At 40.1% G+C, this 24159-nt stretch overlaps 1 protein-coding gene across 4 annotated transcripts; it reads right to left on the bottom strand.

Annotated features, from left to right (window-relative positions):
• Positions 1–32: 32 nt before the first annotated feature.
• Positions 33–24129, bottom strand: MMUT (methylmalonyl-CoA mutase). 4 transcript variants are annotated; one of them, XM_075750430.1, is made up of 13 exons: positions 24087–24129; positions 22296–22707; positions 19837–20204; positions 18911–19068; positions 17366–17537; positions 14869–15117; positions 13426–13537; positions 12067–12182; positions 11303–11418; positions 5200–5331; positions 2061–2208; positions 1778–1945; positions 33–463 (listed from the first exon to the last, which is right to left on the bottom strand). In XM_075750430.1, the coding sequence occupies exons 2-13, from the start codon at positions 22672–22674 to the stop codon at positions 335–337; spliced, it is 2247 nt and encodes a 748-aa protein (XP_075606545.1). In that variant the 5' UTR covers positions 22675–22707; positions 24087–24129; the 3' UTR covers positions 33–334. The 4 variants fall into 4 exon arrangements, with proteins under 4 accessions (XP_075606545.1, XP_075606546.1, XP_075606548.1 ...); XM_075750431.1 differs by having other exon boundaries at positions 23948–24088; XM_075750433.1 differs by lacking the exon at positions 24087–24129 and adding an exon at positions 23775–23943.
• Between the last annotated feature and the right edge of the window lie 30 nt (positions 24130–24159).

Raw genomic sequence — 24159 nt, 5'->3', positions numbered from 1 at the left:
GTTCTCTGCATGCAAAAGAGATCAACCCAAGAGCCGGAACAGACATTTTATTTATCAGTATATCTGCAAAAAAAACCCAAACCAAACAAACCTACCTACTCAATTCCCTTCATTCCCTGAAGTCATAATCCTAGAGATAAAATTTTCTTGCCGGTACATATATAAATAATCCTCAAATAGAACAAGCAGAGAATTTACAACTTTCTTAGAAAGCAGAAAACACCAGGCCACTGGGGCAGTGGAGCCAAAGGTATGTGGCTGGCCATCCCTTGCTGATGATTACATTCTGTAAGCAATTAGCGTAAGGCTGGTTGCGTTGCGTGACGTTTCAGCGTTACATAGATTGCTGCCTCTTCTCTAGGCACTTCTCAATATCATCCAACACTTGGACAGCTGCTTTTGGAATACGAGTCCCTGGACCAAACACATTGGTAACGCCAGCTTCATACAGGAAGTCGTAATCCTGTTCAGAAAGGAATTTAAGATATAGTTAACAGTGCAATAGAAAATTGATAATTTATTTATTAATTGGTGTCTGCTCTATCCTGTATGCTGAGCCTGAGAAAGCATATGCAACAAGTCTCACAGAGAGGCACCACAGCATCAAGGGAAATGGGAAAAATGAGGTAGGTAGGAGGTAAAAAAGAAATATTAAAAAACATCCATGGGAAAGGTTTGTTTGTTTAGAATCAGACTGATGTCAGATCCTTGGAAAATATTCCAAATCAACTGGATGTGACCTTGAATAACCTAATCTAAATTTGATCTAACTTCTACTTTTAAAAAATACTGCTTTAAACAAGGGCTTGGACCAGATAACTGCCAGTGGTCTCCTGCAATCTAAGTTACTCTAGTTTTATGATTGTCCTGAAATTTCAGAAAGACCGGGGAAGCAGTTGTGTAGTCTCTCATTTCTATACAGGATATATTATACCTTTCCAACCACAGGCTAGTAAAATCCCATTGAGAGACTGGATAGAACACAATTCGCATCTTAGCAAAATACTACGAGTTTTGTTTGTTCAATTTAAAAGTCTGTCATTCCTGAACACTTACCAACTTGGCTAGAAAAGGAAGGAGTGTAGGAAAAGGGAGTAACAGGAGATTTATATGCAAAATCAGTTTGAATCTCTCTAGACAGAAGATGACCCTACAGGCGATATACAGCCAGGCACAATGTGGATGAACTAAGGAAAATTTAAAGACAAAAGCACAGATCTGACTGCAAGGGAATTCAACAAAGTGTTCAGCAGTTTAGGAGAAACTTTCAAGCAGAGGGAACAAGAGGCAACACTGAGGCCTGATGATGGGGAACATGAGGAGAGGCGAAACAGTGAATGAGATGTGTAGCCCATATGTGTTGGCACCTGCCACATGTCTTAGTCACTAGCTATGCCTCTTCCAAACTATTATTTGAACCCATAAAGTCTCTTAAGAGAGGAGCTAGCCTTTATCAGTAATATGCAAGGTAACTGGAAACAACAGAGCATAAAGAACATCTCCCTGAGGCTAGTCTTTTCACAACACAACTTAATATTCCATCCAAGACAGACTCTAAGTTAAACCAGGACACGGCGTACATAAAACCAGATCAATGAGACCTGACAGCACTCTGCGGCCGTCCTGTCAATCTATGCTGACCCTGGTGATTGTGCACAGTAGCCTTCAGCACCGTAAATCACCTCTGATCCTAACAGAATATAGGAATTAGCTAAAAACAGCACAGGCAGAAATAAAGCAGTCTCCTAGTCTTCATGGAAATGATGTTGACCCGTACCTGAGGTGGGATGACACCTCCACATATGACAAGAATGTCTGGCCGGCCAAGGGCATTGAGTTCTTTGATGAGTTCAGGCACAAGAGTTTTATGACCTGCTGCAAGTGTGCTCACACCAACACAGTGCACATCTGCATCAACCGCCTGCTGGGCCACTTCTCGAGGTGTCTGTGTGGGAAGAGGATTACATGACAAGTCATAGCCCCAGCCAGGCTTCTGAACAAGCGTTAGAGGGGAAATTGCTGCATTTGAAATACATCAGATACCGCTCAGTCAGTCTTACCTGGAAGAGGGGACCTATGTCCACGTCAAAGCCAATGTCTGCAAATCCTGTAGCAATAACTTTAGCTCCTCTGTCATGGCCATCTTGACCCATCTTTGCAACAAGTATACGAGGCCTGCGTCCCTCACGATCCATGAATTTGTTAACTCTGATTGAAAACATATATTGTATCATTGTGAGTCACTGACATCCATTACAATTATTTCCACAAATAAAAAAAAGCCTACTGGCTGCAACTGTACCATCATTTCTGTACGTCAAACCAAAAGATCTTCTAAGTTCACGGTTTGTCTATGTAGTCAGCCCACTAAGTTAATACTCATGTTACATGATTACTAGCCAATTTCTTGTAATTACCATCCTGAACAATAAAACCTTTAAGAAAACCACCCCACTACTTTTCTGCTTTGTAAGAGAAAAAAATACTGAATTCTCTGAGGGTTTAATGAGCTGAATTACAACTAAAACGTAATTTTTAGATTTTAAGAATAATTATGACCAATTATTCAGAAAGTACTTGCATGGCACACAGGCTATAGAGATGGGTCCCAGTCATCATGCTGTGCATCATCATTCAACTGGGCAGAAGCCTGTGCAGAAATGATTACTGTATCCCCCATTCTGCGCACTCATGCCAGCGCCTCCCATTTTCTGGTTAGCGGCAGTTCAGATTTCTGTTGAGTAAAAGTGACTGTGTAACCACAGCCTCAGGGACTCATCTTTCATCTTACTTCTCATTACCCAGGTACCAATCAGTATCTGCCCTTGAGTGGGACACTAAGACTACCACTTCTCAGAAATAAAAGTTGGGTTTGTGTTTTGGGTTTTTTTAAATATTGCACCATTCTGAGCATTCTGTTAATGATGGAGTTGTATGGATTTGATGTGCCTTGAAACCATATGCTGACCTGGCTGGGATGTGGCTTAGTTTGGGGAAAGGAATGATTCTAGATAAAGCATTTATTTATTTGAACAGCCTCAAGAGATGATTCCGGGACAGGAAAATGCATCATGTAAGAGGGACAAAATAAGAACTCAGACAGCTTAAAAGGGAATTATGTCAAGAGAACCTGAAGAAGCAGACTGACAAAGCTTCTGTTTGAGGATGTACAAGAGTTGGACCTGCCTTCGCTATTCCTAAGGACTGCTGAGAATATCAATGCAGTACGTATCTGAATTGATTTGTTACATCTTTAAATCCTTTTCTCTCTATTGTTGTCTGCTTCCATATTCTTGTTTCCCTACTTCCCCACCCACAGGCTCCCTCCCAACAAGAACAGCTCTAGGTGCTCCAAGCCTGCCAGGCTAAGAACACCTGAGTCACTGTAACTCAGGGCTTGGTTTAAGTGTGTGGCAGGTGTGGAATCACATTTTTGAAGGCCTGTGGAAAGGTGACACACAGTAAATCCAGTTTCATTATCATGTTTACTAACTGGTACATATGACCTTGGACTTAAAGGCAGGTATGTAAAAAAGGGACCTACATCTTGATTCTCAAGGAATCAGTTCAGTTCAGTTTCACGTAAATGCATAATGACAAATACTTAAATTTAAAATAAATATTTAAAATAAAAAACGATGGTGACATCCCCCAGCACAACTTCTTTCAAGTCACGCTAAACATCACCATTGTGAAGCCATCAAGTAATTCCCTTTCAAGGGAGCTTGTAACTCTTTAATGTGTCAGCCCCAACACAGCAGGGACTTATGAGCATCGATTCATATTACATCACCACCCACTACAGCAATTCAGTCTCTTTACCCAAGAGGACAGCAGCAAAGGCAGAAGCTGATAAAAGGCGCAAATAGGCAACTGTTTTCACACATAATACCATCTTCTGATGTTTTCTCCCTCGTGATATGAATAAGTAGCACCTATAGACTGGGAGTTGTATGTGGATATCCAGATAGATTTTTAGCCTTACAATTTTAGGAACAGTATGAGCGAAGTTGCAGGGACAACTTATGGGCAGGTTTTGTAAATACAAATTGCTGGAAATATTTTAGAGATTACTATTACGAAGACAAATGTAAGGTCCTGCACCTAGGGAGGAATAACCCCAGGCACCAGTACAGGTTAGGAGTTGACCTGCTGGGAAGCAGCACTGCGGAGAAGGACCTGGGAGTCCTGGTGGACAACAAGCTCTCCATGAGCCAGCACTGTGTCCTCATGGCCAAGGCGGCTAATGGTGTCCTGGGGTGCATTAAGAAGAGTATGGCCAGCAGGCTGACGGAGGTTATCCTTCCCCTCTACTCTGCTCTGCTGAGGCCACATCTGGAGCTCTGTGTCCAGTTCTGGGCTCCCCAGTTCAAGACAGACAGGGGACTACTGGAGAGAGTCCAGCGGAGGGCTATGAGGATGATGAGGGAACTGGAGTATCTCTGGTATGAGGAAAGGCTGAGAGAGCTGGGGCTGGTTAGCCTGGAGAAGTGAAGACTGAGAGGGGATCTCATCAACACTTATAGAGATCTAAAGGGTGGATGTCTAGAGGAGGGGGCCAGACTCTTCTCAGTGGTGCCCAGTGACAGGACAAGGGGCAATGGGCACAAACTGGAACACGGGAAGGTCCATCTCAATATGAGGAGAAACTTCTTGACTCTGAGGGTGACCGAGCACTGGAAGAGGCTGCCCAGAGAGGTTGTGGAGTCTCCTTCTCTGGAGATGTTCAAAACCCGCCTGGACACGATCCTGTGCAACCTGCTCTAGGTGATCCTGCTTTAGCAGGGGGGTTGGACTAGATGATCTCCAGAGGTCCCTTCCAATCCCTACCGTTCTGGAATTCTGAGATTACAGAGTCTTCAAAAGAAGCAATCCAGCGTATGAGGACTTCAGGCAATGTTTCTCAGCTTCTTAATCGTACGGCTGCATAGTCTATTTGAACAAAAGCCTCCACCTCAGTGGATTTTGTTTGCAAGCAAATACAAGTTCAATTAAGTTTTAACTATTCTCTTACTGCACTTATTTCTTCTTATTCTGCTTACTTGCTTACAGGCATGAGAGTGCCTGCGCAGGCCATTGTTTTGTTCTGGGGACGTCATTCAGGTTTGGGAAAAGCTTTTCTAAGGCACAGTGAGTAGCACATGTATCTCATGGATTAAACGTGAAGCTGTGTCTGGCTTCCTGGGAAGCTATTCTCACCTATTGATGGCATGAAGAATTTCATCACTCTCTCCAAACTCCTGGCGATAAGCTCCGCTCACCATTCGGTCACTGGCTTTATGCTCCCCAAACACTTTCTTCATTGCATCTGTTATTTCTCCAACGGTGCACCTAAGATACAGAAACAAAGTATTAATGTTATCAGGAGGTTTCTATGAAAACAGAAATCACTGGCAGAGGCCCAACTATTTGCCTTGCAGCAGGACAAATTCAATTACAATTGTTTCCCCTTTGGTGCTACAACACTGAACATCTGACTCACCCCAGTGTCACCCACTAATAAAACATGCAAAAGTATTTTTAAGAAAATACGTTTTTGCTGATGTGAGAAGTTATTTTACATGTGACAAGGTAGCAGGGACCACTGCATGGCAAAATATTTCAGGAATTTAAATCAAATTTTCTCAACTGGGAATTTTTTGGGGCTCAGACTGCAAGATCTTGCATTTGGATCTATACTAAAATTCAAAATATAAATCAAGAAAAAAAAAAAAAAAAGGAAGAACACACAGAAAAGACTGAAGCCTAACTTTTTAACTGGAATTTGTTTGTCTTTCCCTTGATGTTTATATTTTAGTATTTATTCTTCTTCTCTACCCTTGACATAGTTCCTTTATCCACCAACATGCAGAACAATCTGGGAAATGCATTTATATGCGAGGTACAAACTTCGTTTGTTACTGGAAACACTGTGCATGTTAGAAATAATACACACTTTACTGCTGTAGCACAAATGCTAGAAGCGGACAGGCTGTGCTGTCGTCTTCTTCAGAAATAACAGCCTCTGCCCCAAAGCATTTCAAATCTCATGCTTAATGTATTCTACCTTTCGGTGTAAATTCTATAATGCAGACTGTACCAAAAAAGAGAAGAGCAGTTCAGCTAGCAGCTCCATCACAGCAAGCTTCGTATTTCTGGTATGAAATTAACTGGATGTCAGTACTGTGTAATGATTGTGAAGGTACACTACTGAGCTCTTGATGAAATCTTCCATCAAAAATATTTTGATGAAAATATTTTAGCTTATACTTGAATAGGAAAAGACTAGAGAATTTGTGTTTACTAAGAAATTAATACCACTTGCTGCAAACTCTGTCAAAGGAAAGAAAGAATACTACTACTCTTATAGTACGCATACAAATACAGAGACCAAAGCCTACCCATCTAGCTACTGCTAAGCACGTTTCAAACCCCTAGCATTCACATTTTCTCCTGTTGTATTGCATTTAACTGTAAGCAACTCTGAGGCAAAATCAGGTTAAGCATCCTCTAAAGCTTTTATATAAAATGCTCAAAGGATGTTTGGATAAGATGCTACTTCTTGTCCACATACTTTTAGAAGGGGATGGCCAAATGAATTGTTCTTGGTTTTCCTTCTGGTGTTTGCAGTTTCAGTAGCTATTATCTGATTCCTACCTTATGCAATCTTCCACACATCCAATGTCACAGAAGACAGATTTCTACTGTATTAACTGAATCCTCCTGTAAATTTCAGAGAGGTATTTTACTTCCCGTGACCCCTCAGCTAATTTGCTACCTCATGTTTTTTATACTCAGCAAACTTAAACATAGCTATAAACTTTAACTATGCTAATGTAAAATGGCAGAAATCCTATCTTGAACATATAGGCAAGATCTGTATAATGCACAGGCCTGAAGCTGCCTTCTTATCTCTAGGTATCACTCTTCACAGTTGACCTGCTTTGTCTGGAAGACAGCATCACACTGGAACGCGTGTTTTTAACTCATGTTATTGACACAGTCTTGGCTGCTTTTTGTCATCAACCCTCTCCTGGCTTTCTGAAATTATATTTTTAAAGTTCTCTGCTTTTATCCATTTTCTTCCTCAGTGCGCTAAGGAGTTCGTATCTGGATTTATGAGGATCATAGTCTAGAAAAGCAGCTAACGCAAAGTAATACCAAATTTATAGTATCTGTAAGACTGTGTGTGAATGTGACTCTGTCTGATACTCTCTCTGAGTTTATTTATTAACAATGATTTAAAAAGCATTAGTTATAAAACAACCTGTCCACAATTGCATCAGAACCCATTGACATCGCTATGCAAAACGCTTGATTTTTACAGCACCTGTAGGATCTCAGAAAGCTTAGCAAGCACTACCTGAGTTACAGTAGTTCTCATACCTTACTAACTGCTATCATCAGGTTTTGTTTTTCAGGATATGTAAATAATCTTATTAATATTACTGTGTTCTGATATTACTAACAAAAAATTTATAAGTAAACTGCGTAAGGGCTAGATTAAGTGACAGGTTATAAAGCAAGTTTTCAGCAGACTTAAAAACAGTATCTAGAAATACTGACTCTCTCTCAGAGTGCCAGACATCCCAGATTGCAGCCTGATATAGATACATCCCACGCATAAACATTGATGACTTACTCCTGTGTAAACAGTGGCAGTTTGGTGAAGGCTGACAGTGACATAACATCCATATTTTCTTCTAGACAAAATCGTAAGCCTAGATAAATCTTTCTCCTTCTCTTTTGCAGAAGCGGCATCTGAGCATAACTTCAGTATCAAATTAAAGCATAGCACGTGTAGATACAGTTGTGGTATGCTTTTCTGTTCTTACTATGTAAAAGTGTGAATGAAAGTGTCACATAGCAAGTGAAAAATAAATGGTTTGGACTATCTATTTTATTGAAATATAATCTGGTGGCTGGGATGAAGTTTTTTTGTATACTGCACAAAAAATTAAATCCATTTCTTTCTTCTCTAAATACTGCTTCTAGAATCCCTTTAGAGTATTTTGAAAATTCTGCCCCAAGTCTCTACAACACTTTAAATCTAAAATTCCTAAGTAATAGTGTAGGAGTTTGGCTTTTAAACTAGTCATGACTGTTTTCCTACTATTTATCAATTATTTATTTATTTTTTAAACACCACTTCTACTTAGTTCTTAGTCCTGCTGCATTGGTGGGTGCCATCTATGCATCCACAGTGGAATGGCTCTGCCTGGAGCCAGGAATACAGCCTCTCTTCTTAAAAGGAGAGGAGAAACATCCTGTTAATGAGGATTATACTTTTCTTTAATCAGCTAGCCAGAACATTGCACAAGTTCTTTACAATCTGGACATATAAGCCACCTCCCATTTCTGTTTATTTCTACAGCAAAAATTTGTTCTGGAGACAACCATTTTCATCTCACTATTATAAAACTTCAGTAGCATAAGCAACAATTCTTATTATTAATTTACAGGTTTTTCAATGCGTGCTGATAAAAACCTACTAGACAATTATGCAAAATTGGCAGAATAGAAGTCACTTTGCCTTTACTGTATAAATTTGTGTTTCCTTCATATGATTGTCATTCACATTTGCCTTGTGCGGAACAGCATGTTTTGGTAGCACCCTTTGTTTTGATGAATAACACGTATTTTATAACCTAATCTGTGGTTTTATGTAAACTTAAAATTTGGAAGTGGAGACCGAAAGATAGCTATATTCTCCATTTTGTGTTTTATTAGCCTATAGCCCTTACAATGCGTCTTGTGGCAAGGACAGCATGTTTGTACATAAACCGTTGCCTGCATCCTACAAACTTCTGCACTGCTCAGAATTCCTGTTGACCAACTGTGCTCTATCAGAGCCCTCAACTATTCAAAGACTCCCTGAGCCTCCTCAAAACCAAAGGATTTCCAAATAAGAGGAGCTCAGCCCTTTTCTAAATTTCTGGGCAATTCAACAAGGTCAGTGGGATGAAATACAACCACAACGGTGATGGCCAGAGAGGATATTGTTCAATTCAGTGTGTCCTATCAGGCACAGGATCTATCTCCTTGAGCAATTAGTGCTATGACTTGCGGCCAGTGGTTCAAAAGCAGCTGCAGACGCTATGCGGCACAAATAAGAATTTGAAGACAGAAAGTTAATGACCATAATGTGCCTGTTAGGACAACTTCTGTCTGTTCGGTCTCACACTACTACCGCTGCCTCTCTGCATCTCACCAGTAATGAGAGGTAGCACTGTGTAATCAGGTGAAAAAGTACCCTGAGGACACAGACTGGGCAGACAAAGAAGCAGCACTGCATGCTACACTGCATTTCATGCCTTCCTTTTCCATCATGGATAGCTGGCACAGTAAGTCTGGAGAGATTTGAAAAACAGCACCGCAGAAGAGAAAGAAGTTAGGATAATCTGTCTCATAGCCCTACCTAAGTACACCCATTTTCCTGTAACAAGGCTTCTCATGAGAAATGAGGCAAAGAAGGGAGGCAGTACTGCTCCCGTTCCCTATCACCTTTGGTCTGACTTACTACTTTGGTTACAATAATAAAATGACTTTACTTCTCCATATTAGTCCATGGAGTCTTTTCCATAGTTCAATCCTGAAAATTCTGTGCTACTCCTTTTATTTCAATTGAATTACATTACTTGTCTTCATGATCAAAGCCCATCATTTTCCATTCAGTAGGAGACAGGCATCTGTCACTCCCATGCTGGTCATACTGGCCTACTTGTCTACTACTAGTAAAGGATGAATGTGATCACTTGAAAATCTTTTCCCATGTTGCCCCTAACAGAAGGGCTCTGTGTAAATCATAGAATACCAGGTTGGAAGGGACCTCAAGGATCATCTGGTCCAGCCCTTCTTGGCAAAAGTTCTGTCTAGACAAAAGCACGGTCTAGACAAGATGGCCCAGTACTCTGTCCAGCTGAATCTTAAAAGTGTCCCATGTTGGGGAATCCACCACTTCTCTGGGGAGATTATTCCAATGGCTGATTGTTTTTGTTGTGAACAATTTTCTTCTTGTGTTCAACTGGAATCTCCCCAGGAGTAACTTGCACCCATTACCCCTCGTCTTTTCCATGTGACTCCTTGTAAAAAAAGAGTCTGCATCTTCTTTGTAGCCACCCTTTAAGTAATGGAACATGGTGATGAGGTCACCCCTAAGCCTTCTTTTTCAAGGCTGAACAAACCCAGTTCTCTCAGCCTTTCTTATCTCTCAGGCTTCCCAGTCCTTTGATCACCTTCGTATGTTCACAGAGCTCACAATCCTCCTTCAAACACTCTTTATCAAATGCCATAACAACTGCTTTCTGTGGTCACGTCCTATATAGTTTTGGGGCAAAGTTTTGTGTTTGCAACTTACAAAGAGGATCTGCAGTCCATTAATGCTTTTACAAATAATAAAAACAAGACCAGGACAGAAACTAGTTGTTAACTGGTCAATTTTGGTACAGAAGATATGAATCCCTGGTAAATTCAACACTACCCTCCTGTGACCTTTACAGTTCAAAGATGAGTGTAGACATGTGGCTGGAGAATTGTGACAAGCTCACTGAGGGATAAAATGTACTCAAAATATGTCTGTTAAGTGTTCAAGGAAAAGGAATGAAAGAATTTGAGACATCGCAGTAAAAATAGGACAGCACCCCAATAAGGAGTGAATTTGGTTTGCTCATTTTGGGGGGATTTAGTTAATTAAGGAACAGACAGATAGGATCTATTCTAAAAACTGATGCTTACTTTGTAGCAGGAATGAAAACAGTCTTAAAAGCATCTTAGGTGAAAAAAGTAAACATTCCACTGGACTCTACAGGATGCCTCACTGCTCTTCTCAAGAGCAGCTTTTACATCTTTGCCTGACTAAAGCAAACTTATTTCTCCTTCAATCAAAAAAATGTTTTCACACCAATGTGCGGTGCAAGGAAAGATGAAGCACCAGACCATGATAAGACTGTGAATATCCATTCTCACATCTCAGACACTTCTTAAGCTCCCTGACCTATGAAACAGCAGGGTGACAGAGAGACCTAGTTACACCCTGAAACTGGTAAGAGTTTGAGTTGTAAACAACCCAATGTGCATGAACATCATGATTTCATGTGAGATTCTTTGTATCCATATTCTTTGTGAGAAATTAAAGCACAGCCTTAAGAGACTGTAAAATACAATATTCTATCTTACCATGTCAAATTGCAGCCATCTTTTACTTCCACCTCTGAAGAAAACCCCAAAACATCCCAAGACACCAACCTCACTGACGCCATACCCAAGGTGAAAATGAACATCAATCTTTAAACAGCAGTTGGATATTCCCCCCCACCCCCAATACCTTGCACGTGCTGCTTCCACTGCAAGCGCAAGCAAGTTGCCTTCCCCAGTAGCAGCACACTGTGTTAGAGCAGTGAGACATTGCTGGGCTGCTGCTTGATCTCTACTAGCCTTCACCTAAAGTGGAAGACAAAAATATTAAGTTAAAACAAACTACAAAGTGAACTGGGAAGATGAGTGTGTAAGACTTTCTGATTGCAGATATTAACTCTGGAGGCATGGAATTGTCAATATACGCTACATATTTCAGTAAGATTAGAAGTAAAATGGCATCTCAGACCTTAAAACATGTGTACAAGTCCATAAAATAACTCTAAAACCATTTTATCTACATTTTTACTGATTATGAAATGTTGATTTCTGGTTCCATAACCCTATGCCTTAATAGCACTTGACAAGCTGCACCAAATAGTGTGAGTGATTAAATAATGTTACATACTTTTAGAGCAAAACATTGCATAGATATTTTCTACCTTCTTTTCAGAAAAAGCAAAGTTCTCAATTTTGAAATGTTAGATGTGAGACTATCGGAAATACAATGATTAAAATCAAATGAACATAACGAAAACATTTTTGCTTGGATTCCAATACTGTTTCTTGGGATTTTCCATCAGCCTCCACTGATATTGAACAGAAATCTAGCTTCTCCACTAAAGACTAGAGCGGATTCTCAGAAATGTGAGGGTCAAGTTTCTGGCAAGACATCTTTACTCAAGTTCTACCTGCAATTACAAGAACTTTGATTTCTAAGAAGATAGTTCCCACCTTATTAATCTTCTCGATCTGCTTGCTACGGACTGAAGTATTATCAATAGCCAGAACTTCGACTGTCTCCTCTTTTTCTAGCTGATGCTTGTTTACTCCAACAATTACTTCAGACCCTATTTCCAGTGGAAACACCAGAAACTCAGAATACATTTGTAAACTACTGTGAAAAGACACAATATTAATAGGACAAGAAAATTTTGAGCATTATAATGTAGCACTTTGCTTTATAACTATATACATTTCAAAAACTTAAAATTTCTTCTTATAGGAACGAGTTAAGTCTGTATTTTCCATATTTTATGATGATAGATGATTAGATGCATAAACATTCAACTCAGTGAATACTGGGCCAGAAAAAAGATTTGATATAGAACAATATTTATCTTACAAACTGATTTAGTAATGAGTCACTAATGTACATTAGCTATTTTTCTCTTTTTAAGTTTACATAACTGAATCTCACAGAATTAAGCAGAAGTGCTGGTCTCCTGCACTGCTCTGCATTTACTTTTTTGATTTACCAGATAAATAAGAAAGTGAAGTTCCTATCTAAAACTACTCCATGTGAATAAAAATTAATTTATCATGTTGGAAAACTATATTTTAGCTTTCAGACAGTATGGACTTAACAACCGTTTTTATTTGCAGTGCCTGATAACATTACTACACTCTTCAAAGCAACATGAAGTAATTTACCTTGGGAGAGAAAACACAGAACTTTATTGATTATTCTTTATTGGTCTTAATTAAAGACCTGCCTCAAATTTATCTTCCAAATAAAAAAGTTCATCTAACTTCTTTCATGTTTGAGTTATCTCTAGTTTCTGTTACTGGAATGCTACTGGAATGCAGACTACAAAAAGTGGAATAGAACTATAAGCACACATGTATACACATCCGTTAATCTGAGATGACTACATTTTTTCTGGTCTTCAGGAAAAATGGGCAGCTCTCAAGCAAAACTAGGAATTTGGCTGGATCATTCAATATCGCCATCTGCTGGCAGTCATGCTTTTAAATTCAGGAATCACAGTTTAAAGATAGTGTCAGAAATCAAGCAATTAACTACTGAAGACCCAAAATACTCCTTCAAAATAGTCTTTCTAGTGCTTTGTCTAATCTAGTCTTAAATATGTCAGGTAAGACTGTTTTCATACTGGTACTGTATTTCAGACATGCTGCTATCTCTTTCCAGAAGCTTTCCAAGACGTAAAATGAAAAGATTACCATTTTATGACTCACAATCTGCTACTCCTAAGCTGAGGAAAGAAAAACCAATGAAAATGTGTGTAAAAAACCTTTATACAAAGGTATTCTATTGGCAGTTTTCCCTTCTTTCAGCTCCCCGCTCCCTACCAGAGTCAATCCTGGCTTGTCTTCGAGCTGCACACTCTTCAATACGAAGTTTGGGAATCCCCTCAGCAACAGCTTTGGCCATTCCACCCATTTCTTCTATCTCCTCAACAAGCTGAGAAATGAATAGGACTGAGAAAGTGAGTAGTAGCAAGGTTCACAAAACGAGCTTTGCACTTGTACTACCATCCAAATTTTTATTATACCTATATATACAGTCCTGTGCTCTAAAAGTGTGTTTCTTATCTCCGTGTCTCTGACTACAGGTTTGGGTATAAATTAAGAGACGTCTCAAACAAAAAAGCATTTTTATTACCAAAACTCCATTAATTTAATAACTGTGCATAGCATATTGTTCAACCAGTAACACCTATGCATGAAAAGGCTTCCAATTTGAGACCTTGACTCTGCACTGATTTCTGCCTGCCAACCAGCCTTTATGGTTACAGGTATACAAACACAAATAAATTGAAAAAAGCCTGGGTCAGTTCTCTGATCCTGAAGACAAGTGGCATGGCATGGTTCAGCTCTCACGCAGCAGAAGCCTATTCAGCTCTAAAACATGGCGATCACATTCAAAGTGCCTACTGAAAATGGCCATCAGACCATGCCTGGCACTGTCTAGAAGAGTCCTAGTTGACAAGGACCTAAAAAACCACGTCAGACAATGTGCTAACAGTGTCTGCACAGTTCCAGGCTACTGTTTGGGCCGGTGTTAACTTATTAATTTGGTCCTGTATTAGCTTATTAATTTGGGACTTTGCATAAGAGCAATAATTTGCTCAAAAGGAGAATCACTGGGTTTAGCTGTAGACTAGACATGTAGGCATGTATCTTTATGCAGGATTGCCACTGGTCAGACTACTCCTGCACAGTACTTTTCACATGCAAGTAATGATTGGTAGCTAAAAACATTATAAAAAAAAAATTCTGATCCAACAGAAAAATTTCTCCTAAATTCTGCATAATACTGAAGCCTGGCCAGACAATTGTCTACCTACATGCTTGGCTATAAAACCTTGCTTTCAATAACCCCTAGTTTGAGAGTCTCAAGCAGATCACCACAAGCATGATTAGGCATCTAAGTAGGTTGGTTTGACTCTTTCTTGTGTTGAACTCTTTTTTTTTTTTCTTATACATAAAACAGAGATCCCAGCAAATTGGGAGTCTTCAGCGTGCAAGGGAGTTTGCAGGGTTTGACTATTTATTCCACACTGGGATATTTCCCTTTTGAATGTAGTCTACTAGAAGGCTGAAGTCTCTCTTTCTCTAAACATACAGTGTATTTTTGTAAAGTTTATTTACAAAGAAATCACTGAAGCATAAGTGTAAAATGATTCCCTCTTCAGAAGTTACCAACTTATGAAATAGTCCCTTACAGGACATTTCTCAAAACTCGTCTACCTAAAGTTTTCCTACAAAACATAAAAGCTTATGTCAACTGACCTTTAAAGCAGCTTCATAGACATCATTGGTGAGGCACTCCATGAGGTAAGATCCCCCCCAGGGGTCTGCCACTTTAGGAATACCTGACTCCTCTTGAATTATGATCTGCGTGTTCCGAGCAATGCGAGCACTCTTCACTGTAGGCAAACCCAAAGCTTCATCAAATGAATTTGTATGCAAAGACTGTGTACCTCCAAACACTGCAGCCATTGCTTCAATTGTAGTACGGATAACGTTGTTAAAGGGATCCTGGAAGGAAAAGGAGAGCTCTGCAGCTCAACAGTTCTGCCACGGGGCTGAGGCAGATTAGTCACACACATACTACCGCAATGAAATGAATGCAAGATTCCCCATTGAAATACTGTAATCATAACAAAAGCTGAAAAAGAAAACAGTCAATGAAAAACATCCAGTCAAATTGATATATCATTTATGAATATCTCAGACAAAATCATTAATCCATAAAGAAAGCCAAAAGTATCAGTGTATGAGTAACAAAGCAAAGCCTGACTTATATTTAGTGGTATTTCAAAGAACTTAATGAATCCAAGTTGGAGAGGATGGAACAGGTAGTCCTGATGTCCTCCATCCTGGGATTCCAGAAGTCTTGGAGTACCAAATAGCAGATCTGTCAGAGAGGTGACTAGTCAAGATGTGTTTTGGAACTAAATGTGCTTAATATTTTAATTAATGACAGTGTTACACAAGGGTAGGAATTGCTGTTGAAATTTGCTGGTGCTATAAAACTGAAAGATGTCTATGGGAGAACTGGGATATTAACCAAAACAAATGGATAATCTGGAGCACAAGGTATAGAAAGAGAGTCAGTATTACAGAATATCATCTCAGCCTTTAGGTCAAAATTTTTATCTGCTCTTTTCATACATCTAGGCAGTTGTCTATATGTGCCTTTTCAGTCAAAGAAGAGTTATCATAATCTCCAGGGGCTGATTTGCGTTTTGAGACGGAGTGAAGATTCACCCACTGCATTTGCTCATCTTATTTCATTTGATTATTGAGGGAACGTAACAGTAGCTCAGACTGCATACCTAATTCTTGACATGCTTAGCTGGGATGAAATGTATCCAAAATAATTAGGAGCCTTCAAGATGGTAAAGGAATCATGAAATCCGAGAATTATTTTCCATAAAGAAATGCAATTAATATCACTATTTTGCAAGGACACGGATAATTATACCCACACTAGAGTCTATTTCTGTTTCAAGTATTCCATTTAAAGAATTACAGAAAAAAGGTGATTTGGACAAGCAAGAATCTAAAACCTAATTTACAAGTGGATACCTATCTAAAGGCAGGCTGAAGGAAAATGTATTTGCCCTCTGAAACCTATGAGAAACAAACACTGGGCACTGAGAAGCTGTATTAAGATAAATAATGTTTAGAGAGGAAAAAAGGGTTATGATCCAGCCAGAAATAAATTTACACTGGACACTGGAAGACGGTTGATCATATTTTTGGTAATATTAATATTTTGCACTCATATAATACTTTTAATTGAAGGACTCACAAAGGCTACTGTTCAAAAAATTCCATTGTTTTAGTTTTACTGCATTCCTGTAATGTAAGTAAACATTACATTTGCTCTGGAAAAAAAAAAAAAAAAAAGAATAAAACCAAGGCACAGAAGTCAAATAACAACCTAAAAATAATTCATATTGCCTGAAACTGATTGAGAACAGGCCTTGGAATAAGAGCTAGAACTCAGCTCCAACTCACTTTGGTAACTCTATATGCAGTCCAGTGATTTATTTTCTTGTGAAGTGATATAACTCAATACGAAAAGCAGCAAGTGCACGCAGTTTCAAAAGAACAAATAAGCTATAACCATTGCTTCACTCTTCAGCAGTGAGAGACAGGGGCATGAATGATTTCCTTGGATGCTCAAATGAATTTTCAAGCCAGTGATTTTGAGAAAAAGATGCCTCTATTTCCTCTTTCAGCTGCATTCTGAAAGGATAACTTACAGGACAAATCAAAAAGAGCGTTTCATCCTCCGAGTCCTGAATTAATATAAGCGCTTATCTGCAATTCTCTCTCTACGCAGCAGGTTTGGATCCCATTCTCAATTCAGTAGCCTCTAGACTGAGAGATCACACGATTAAGACAATGATTCCAGAATGAAAATGAAGCCAGACAATGAAAAGCTAGGCACTGAGACTCTGCCTATGCTGGAATCCTTCTGTGGATACAGTCTCCAGCCTTTAGTTTCTGCCCTTTTACCTCAGCAGAATACTGAGGTATTTTGTAAACCAGCATTTTGGGAAGCAAAATGCTGCTGGCACTCAACAAGACTTTTTGTGTTACTTAAGCAAAAAGATGTATCCGATGTTAGTGTGCGCATTTGTCAGACTGAGAGTAAGACAGGTTGTCTCCTTCAGAAATTGCATTTTTATGAGTAAAACCACCAGCCACCTTTAAGATACACACCACGAGAACATATTTAAATGAGGAAGTTGATGAGAGTCCGATTTCTAACCTGCTCAGTGAGTGACCAGCCCGAAGTCTGACAATGAGCTCTCAGTAGAAGAGATTTAGGATCCTTGGGCTTAAACATTTTCTCTATTAAGTGAGCCCACAGCCGTCTCCCAGCTCTCAGCTTAGCTATTTCCATATAGAAGTTCATGCCAATTCCCCAGAAGAAGGAGAGCCTGTAATAAGAGCACATGAACAGGATAAAACATTAAACCATTCTAGTAATTGTTTCAGTAAAGGAGAAGCAAGGTCTCCAATTAATTTACTCTTACAGATATAACCCAGACATAAGATGATGGGAATGTTCCTAGACACTGATGCCAATTGCTACAGGATGACACACATTTACGCCAATAACTTGTCTTAGCCTCCAAACAAGGTGACGGCAGGCAAACTGCCAGTGACAATGGTCCCTGGAACTGCTAAACTGTCCCCAGGGACTGTTTTAGGGAAGCCCTAGGTCAAGCAGTGTCCCAGCAACTCACTAATACAGATAGTGACACTTTAGTGCCAGGGAACGCTCCTGGACACAATCTACTAGTGTAGTTACACTCACAAACTATTTATAATGAGAAGACATTATATACTATAAGCATGCTTTCATCCTTTTTCTTACGATTTTAATCAAAACCCAAATCAAACATCAGTTCAATACTGGATGGCATATCAGAAAACGGGCCGATTGATCTACTTTTTCCTACTTAAAGCTTCTATGATTTATAAATGTACACATGCATAATTAAAGCCAGTAAAACTCATTATATCGAAGATGCACTTTTTTAACAGTGAATTAGCTACTGAAACAATTTGCCAAAGACTCTTAGAGATTCTCCATCACTAGAATGTCTGAAAATAAGGCTGTATCTTTTTCTACATGATCTACTTTGATTTTGCCACAGATCTTGGAAACAGGTTTGTTCAGCTGACTCTGATATTTTGAATGTGCAACAGGCTACATGAACCATGCCTTTTGTTTTTCAGACTCACCATATAGTTAGGTTATCTGTAAATCACCTAGACCACTGAAACTGTGATTCTGCTCAGCTTGGCAGTAACTACACAAAAATACAATATTCTACTTAAAAATAATTTTTATTTTTAGGAAATTGGCAACTGTAAATTGAACTACCTGAACCCCTTCCCCTTGTTAAGCTTTTTTTCTCAAATATTTCAAAATGATACTAATGAAAAAAATGCAATAATACTACAGCATAAAAGAACTGCAAGAGCTGTTGTTGCATTCTGCAGTCCTAAAGCTACAACTGTATTAGATATAACAGCTTAGGGATCTTCCTTCTGACCAGAGACCAACTGTGCCAACAGACCTTGACAATGCTTGGGCTTGGACATGAGCTTTATTCAGTTTATTACTGTAGATGTAGTCTAAGTGTCCATTGGACCAGATATTTTCCTACCGCTGAAACTGTAACAAAATCAAAACAAAACCTATCTGCAATGTGAGCATTGCCATTATTGCTTGTATGTGTAAAAATACTGAATTTCATATTAAACTCTAGAGGTTTTACACTTGTGAATTTCTTTAGCTCACCTTGGTGCAAATTCATCAATGGTAAGGCCTGCTTTAAGTCCAGTTCTGCAGTACTCCAAGCCATCTGCTATAGTATAAGCTAATTCCAGAATGGTATCAGCTCCCGCCTCTTGCATATGGTATCCGCTGATTGAAATGGAATTAAATTTTGGCATATACTGCAAAAATAAACGACAAGATGATATGACATTGCAGGCAGGTTGGACTAGATGACCTTTAATGGTCCCTTTCAACCCAAACTATTCTATGATTCCATGACAGCAGAAGAGGAGAAGATCAGATAATTGTTCTACCAACATTCACAAACAATCCATTCTTTGTAGATCGTGAATGCAACCCACCTCTATTAAACAGTGCTTGCAGATGTATAATTTACATGCTTTTACCTTTTTGCACTATTCAGTGTGCTTAAACTATCACCCACCTTAAGTCCCTTTCTCAATTAGAGGCTGTGTTCCACCTCTCCAATGAAAACAGCTAAGAAAACAACTGATAGTACTAAACTTCCACTCATCAGTTCAGGACTTCACTCTTTTCATTATTAGCTTCTCACGTTCAATTTCACAGCAGAAGTCCTTCAACTGTTCTTACCTCTTCACTCCTGCTAACAGCTGTATAATGCTGCTTAAGTATGTGGCTTCTTACTTTCTATGCAAAGAACAGCCTGTCTGTTCCTCATCTCCAAGCTTCCTGCCATCCTTTCAGGCTTATGCTCATCTTAAACTGACTTCGATTTGAATTGACTTAAAAATCTTAAAATTTATGCCATAAGTGATTTGGGATCTTAACTTCTCCTGGCCCTTTCTACAACCACATCATTCTACACTACCACAGGTCTTCCTGTCTTCTGCTTTGTTCTCCAAAATGCCTCATAAATAGTTAACTAGATATAATAACAGAAATAAATACATTTAAACAATCAATACCTTTGAGGTGTACTGGAATATGTCAGCAATAATCCGCATGGATGGTTCTGGGGGGAAAATGTACGTATTTCGGACCATGAACTCCTTCAAGATGTCATTTTGGATTGTCCCTGTCAGCTTGGCCTGAGGCACTCCCTGTTCTTCTCCAGTTACAATGAATGTTGCCAACACGGGAATGACTGCCCCGTTCATTGTCATAGAAACGGACATTTTCTCTAAAGGAATTCCATCAAAAAGGATTTTGGTGTCTTCCACTGTATCAATGGCAACTCCAGCCATTCCGACATCTCCTCGAACTCGTGGATTGTCTGAATCATAACCACGGTGGGTGGCTAAATCAAAAGCAACAGATAATCCCTGCTGGCCAGCTAAATGAAAACAAAACAAAAAAAAACCACAACAAAGAGAAAGATTCAGAAGTGTTAAACAGATTTGCATTAGGACTGGACCTAAATTTATTAGTTTTATTTTATATCATCCAGGCTTGGACAACAAACCAATTTTGATGTTAAATGCTGTTCCCTCCCCAAACTTGTCCAAGGTCCTCTAGTCTTAAACTTTAGATGAAAAAGCTTTTAATTGAGAAAAAAAGTATCATAGTTGTTCCAGTTCAGCCACACAACCAGCTTACGATGCTTAACAAATTACTGCATAATAGTTTAGCCACAAGTTACAAATGTGCATAGACAGACAGTATCAGGATTTATATACAGGAGCTCTACTTAGCTTAGCTGGAAACAAAAGTGTGATAAACTACGTCACAACTATTTGTGATAAAGAGAAGGTAAACACACACACACACAGGTTGTTATCCTGGCTCTACTGACATGCCTTGTTTATTCCTGAAGTGATGCATTACTAAAGCTGCAGGAAGAGAAAACTACTCATATAAAGCAGGGAACAGGACAATTAAGAGCTCTTGGCAGATTTGCTGCTCTGACCCAAAAGCAGCAGCTGAAACTGTGCTAACCCTGGGTATTCACCCTCTGACCAGCACTGCCGTTCTTAAAGTAACTATATCTACTGCATTTGCAAATCTGCTTCTCAACATCAGCAGAGCTCTTAATTGGCAAACACCAGCTATTGTCTTTGACCTACAAAGCTAGGTGTTAGCTCTGAAGCACAATGAAAAATATTTCAATTTTTGCCTAGTTTCAAGCAATAGACATTTCAGCAATTATGAGAACTGACATTTAATTATTTTTCAGCATTCCTCTAATTAAAGAGAGAATTTAATTGAATTACTAAAAATGCTTTACAAATAGGTCAGATTAAGAAGCTATGCTAAATAATTCAATATTAATACAACCATTAACACAACAACAGACATAAAATTACAATATCACAATGTCAAAATTCGAACAGATGAAAAATTCCTGACAGCAAAGGTTCTTGAGTAACTCAGCTGTGCTACCAGCTAACTCAAGTGTTAGCACTTCTGCTTCAGCAGCAATGTTCAGCAGCAAGGCAAAGTATATTCAGAACAATCTTTCTATTGAAGTGTTTGTTTGCAAACCTCTAATACTCTGTATTTATAATTTCTTAATTTACTGAGAGTTTTATAAATTGAAAGAATCAAGAATACTTGCAAGAATATTGCAGCAGCTATTATTGCTTCACATTAGCTAACCATGATATAGCAAGAGGTAAAATTCCCCAAACAACTCTTCTCCCCTGCCCTAAACAGTGATGATTTGAGTTGGAAAGGTGGAAATAAAAGGATCACAGATACATTACTCAGAAGGCAAACTTCAGTGGCCTGTTGTTTGACTGGTAAGGTTACAATTAACTTCAAACAATTGGTAAAATGTACAGCTGGTGTAAAACTAATGCTTCAGTCTATTAAGAACAACTTTTTAGTAGTGGTTTTACAATGCCAATACCAAATGGTATTTTGGCCAATGCCAAAGCGCAATACTCTGCAGAAAACCACTCTCAAATAACGAAAATATCAGTACTTCTAGGAAGCTGGCATTACTGGCACACCATGACACTATTCATATGTATTTATATGAGTTCATTTAAAATTTACAACATGAGATGGAAACCCAAAACATCAGAATGCACTAACACCAGAAGTTTAACTAAGTGGCAAAGTTCAACAGATTTTTCCACTATAACCTTCTGTCATGGTCACAAAATGAGTGTAAAGTGCTCCATGATCTCTGCTGGTTGGACCCTGGGATACAGCCAAATTTTATCTCTGTCAATGTCGAGGCAGAATAACTAAAAATAGCATTTAATGCATTCATTTTTCCACCTCAATAGTAAAATCAAGCAAGGACAGTTTCAAAAATGACCCAATTTCTCAGTGCTAAAGAAATATAGTGCCACTGGGAAAAGCCTATCAGAAATCAAAACTCACAAGGCAGAATAATCACAATTGCCATACACATCACCATATGAATGTTCCCCATCGCGTTGCAAGGCGATGTTGTTTCCCAAAGCAGCTGTCTTACCTTTAATGTTGTCCTTGTAGAACTTGTTGCTCTCCTCCACTGTACTGAAGCCAGCATATTGACGGATAGTCCATGGCCTGTATGTGTACATGGTTGGGTAGGGTCCTCGAGTGAAAGGTTTCACCCCTGGCAGCTCCTCAGGAAGGTCTTTTGTGTCCCTTTTGGAGTACAAGGGCTTGATGTCAATCCCCTCTGGGGTGTGCCAAATTAAATCCTTTGGATTCTTGCCCTTCAGTTGCTTTTCAGCAAGGGCAGCCCACTCGGGGTGCAGCGGCTGCCTGTGCAGCAAACGCCAGGCGAGCATGGAGGCTGGAAGTTGTGCCAGGCACGTGCAGCAGTGGGGCCGCAGGCGCAGGAGAGCATCCTTGGCTCTTAGCATGTCTGCCCCACTGGTTGGCAACTACAGGGTAAGCTGAAGAAAATAAAAACAAGTTTTTCATTATCATATAAATCTGACATAGGAGAAGCGACCACAGAGAGATCAAGCAGTTTGCTAAAGCGAAAACAGGAATTACTCAGGAAAAAAACTAAGTGTATTTATTCACTTACTCATTTGACAGACAGCCCGTGTCCTTGCCTTTCAACCAGAAAACACATAAAACAAAATTCAGGAAAAATTCTACATTTTCCTCTAGCTAACATTCCTACAACTCCTCTATATCCACGCATGAAATGTGTAACTTATTTCAGTCCCTAACCAGCACCATCATTTATCTGTCACTGAAAAGCCAGTGTTACACATGAAGATGGCATGCCTAGCTACCCTCTCACCTTCCCATCTCTCTCATCTACCAATTCCTTTATGTCAAAGAGGGACCTTCAACATCAAACAGACACTCTGAAGGAAGTGGACTGTCAGAAAACTACTGACATGTCACGCACTTTGGAAAAGGTGGCTTGGGCAGGATGAAAATCAGAGCTATACTAAGAAAGAAAGGACCAAAACATGTGGTATGCAAGAACACAGGGATAACACAAGTTGCAGAGGTCATCTCACTATGCATAAGATTGAGATGGTGGATAAGTTCACTAACTCCTGTGAGCTGTAAACTCCTCTGCTTCTGCTCTCTGTACCCTATTCCTGCACTTCTTCCCCAAGCTAAAACCTTTACAGCTCGGCTCCAAAGGCCAGTCACCTCCTTTGTGCCTCATCTCCTTCACAGCTCCCTGGAAACACACACTTCCCTGACACCTTTATGAGGAAGTCTGTGCAAAACTGGAAAGCATCTCTATCGCTGTTATGGTGCTGCAACACATTCCACACAAGTGCTTTAATAATATATATGCTACATGTGGAACACATATAATCTGATGAGTGCAAAGGAGCACCAGAGGAGCACCCAGTTCCCTGCAGAGATGTCATCCTGCAGCCAGGATGGAAGATAACCTCTGCCTCCGCTGCTGCACGGGTCCCAACGCGATCCCCCGGCCCCATACCCCGAAGGAACCACAAAGCTGCCCTGCCACCCTCCTCCGCACCTCTCCCTCCACCCCTCGCACCACAGCACCCACAGCCGGAGCGGGACAGGGACCGTAAAGCACCGTTCACCGCCCCGGCCTGGCAGCCCCACACCGCCCTGACAGGCCCGCCCGTGCGCAGCGCCGAGCGCCCAGCAACCCCCCCGCGGCGCCACAACCCGCCCCCAACACACCCCCTTCGGCGGCCAATAAGGAGGGGAGGCCGGTTTGGGGGCTGCCCCGGGGGTTCATGGCCCTGCTCGCCCGAGGGACGGGAGCACCGGGCGGGCTGCGGGCTCAGGACAGGCCCCGGCCCCGGCCGCCCCCCGCTACCTGCTGTCAGCCCCTCCGCCGGCATCCACGCCCCGCGCAGCAGCGCGCATGCACCCTCCCGCCTAACGCGCAT

The sequence above is a fragment of the Balearica regulorum genome, chromosome 3 (genome assembly GCF_011004875.1).
Source record: "Balearica regulorum gibbericeps isolate bBalReg1 chromosome 3, bBalReg1.pri, whole genome shotgun sequence".
Taxonomy (NCBI): Eukaryota; Metazoa; Chordata; class Aves; order Gruiformes; family Gruidae; genus Balearica; species Balearica regulorum.
This window is presented reverse-complemented; position numbering and strand designations above follow the sequence as displayed.

Bases quoted from the DNA above. Each gene is read 5' to 3' on its own strand.
- MMUT (XM_075750430.1), bottom strand. From the start codon at position 22,674: ATGCTAAGAGCCAAGGATGCTCTCCTGCGCCTGCGGCCCCACTGCTGC. The intron at 11,419-12,066 runs GTGGGAACTATC...CTTCCACTTTAG, and splicing joins AGATCGAGAAGATTAATAAG to GTGAAGGCTAGTAGAGATCA. The intron at 464-1,777 runs GTACGGGTCAAC...CTTTCTGAACAG, and splicing joins GAGGTGTCATCCCACCTCAG to GATTACGACTTCCTGTATGA.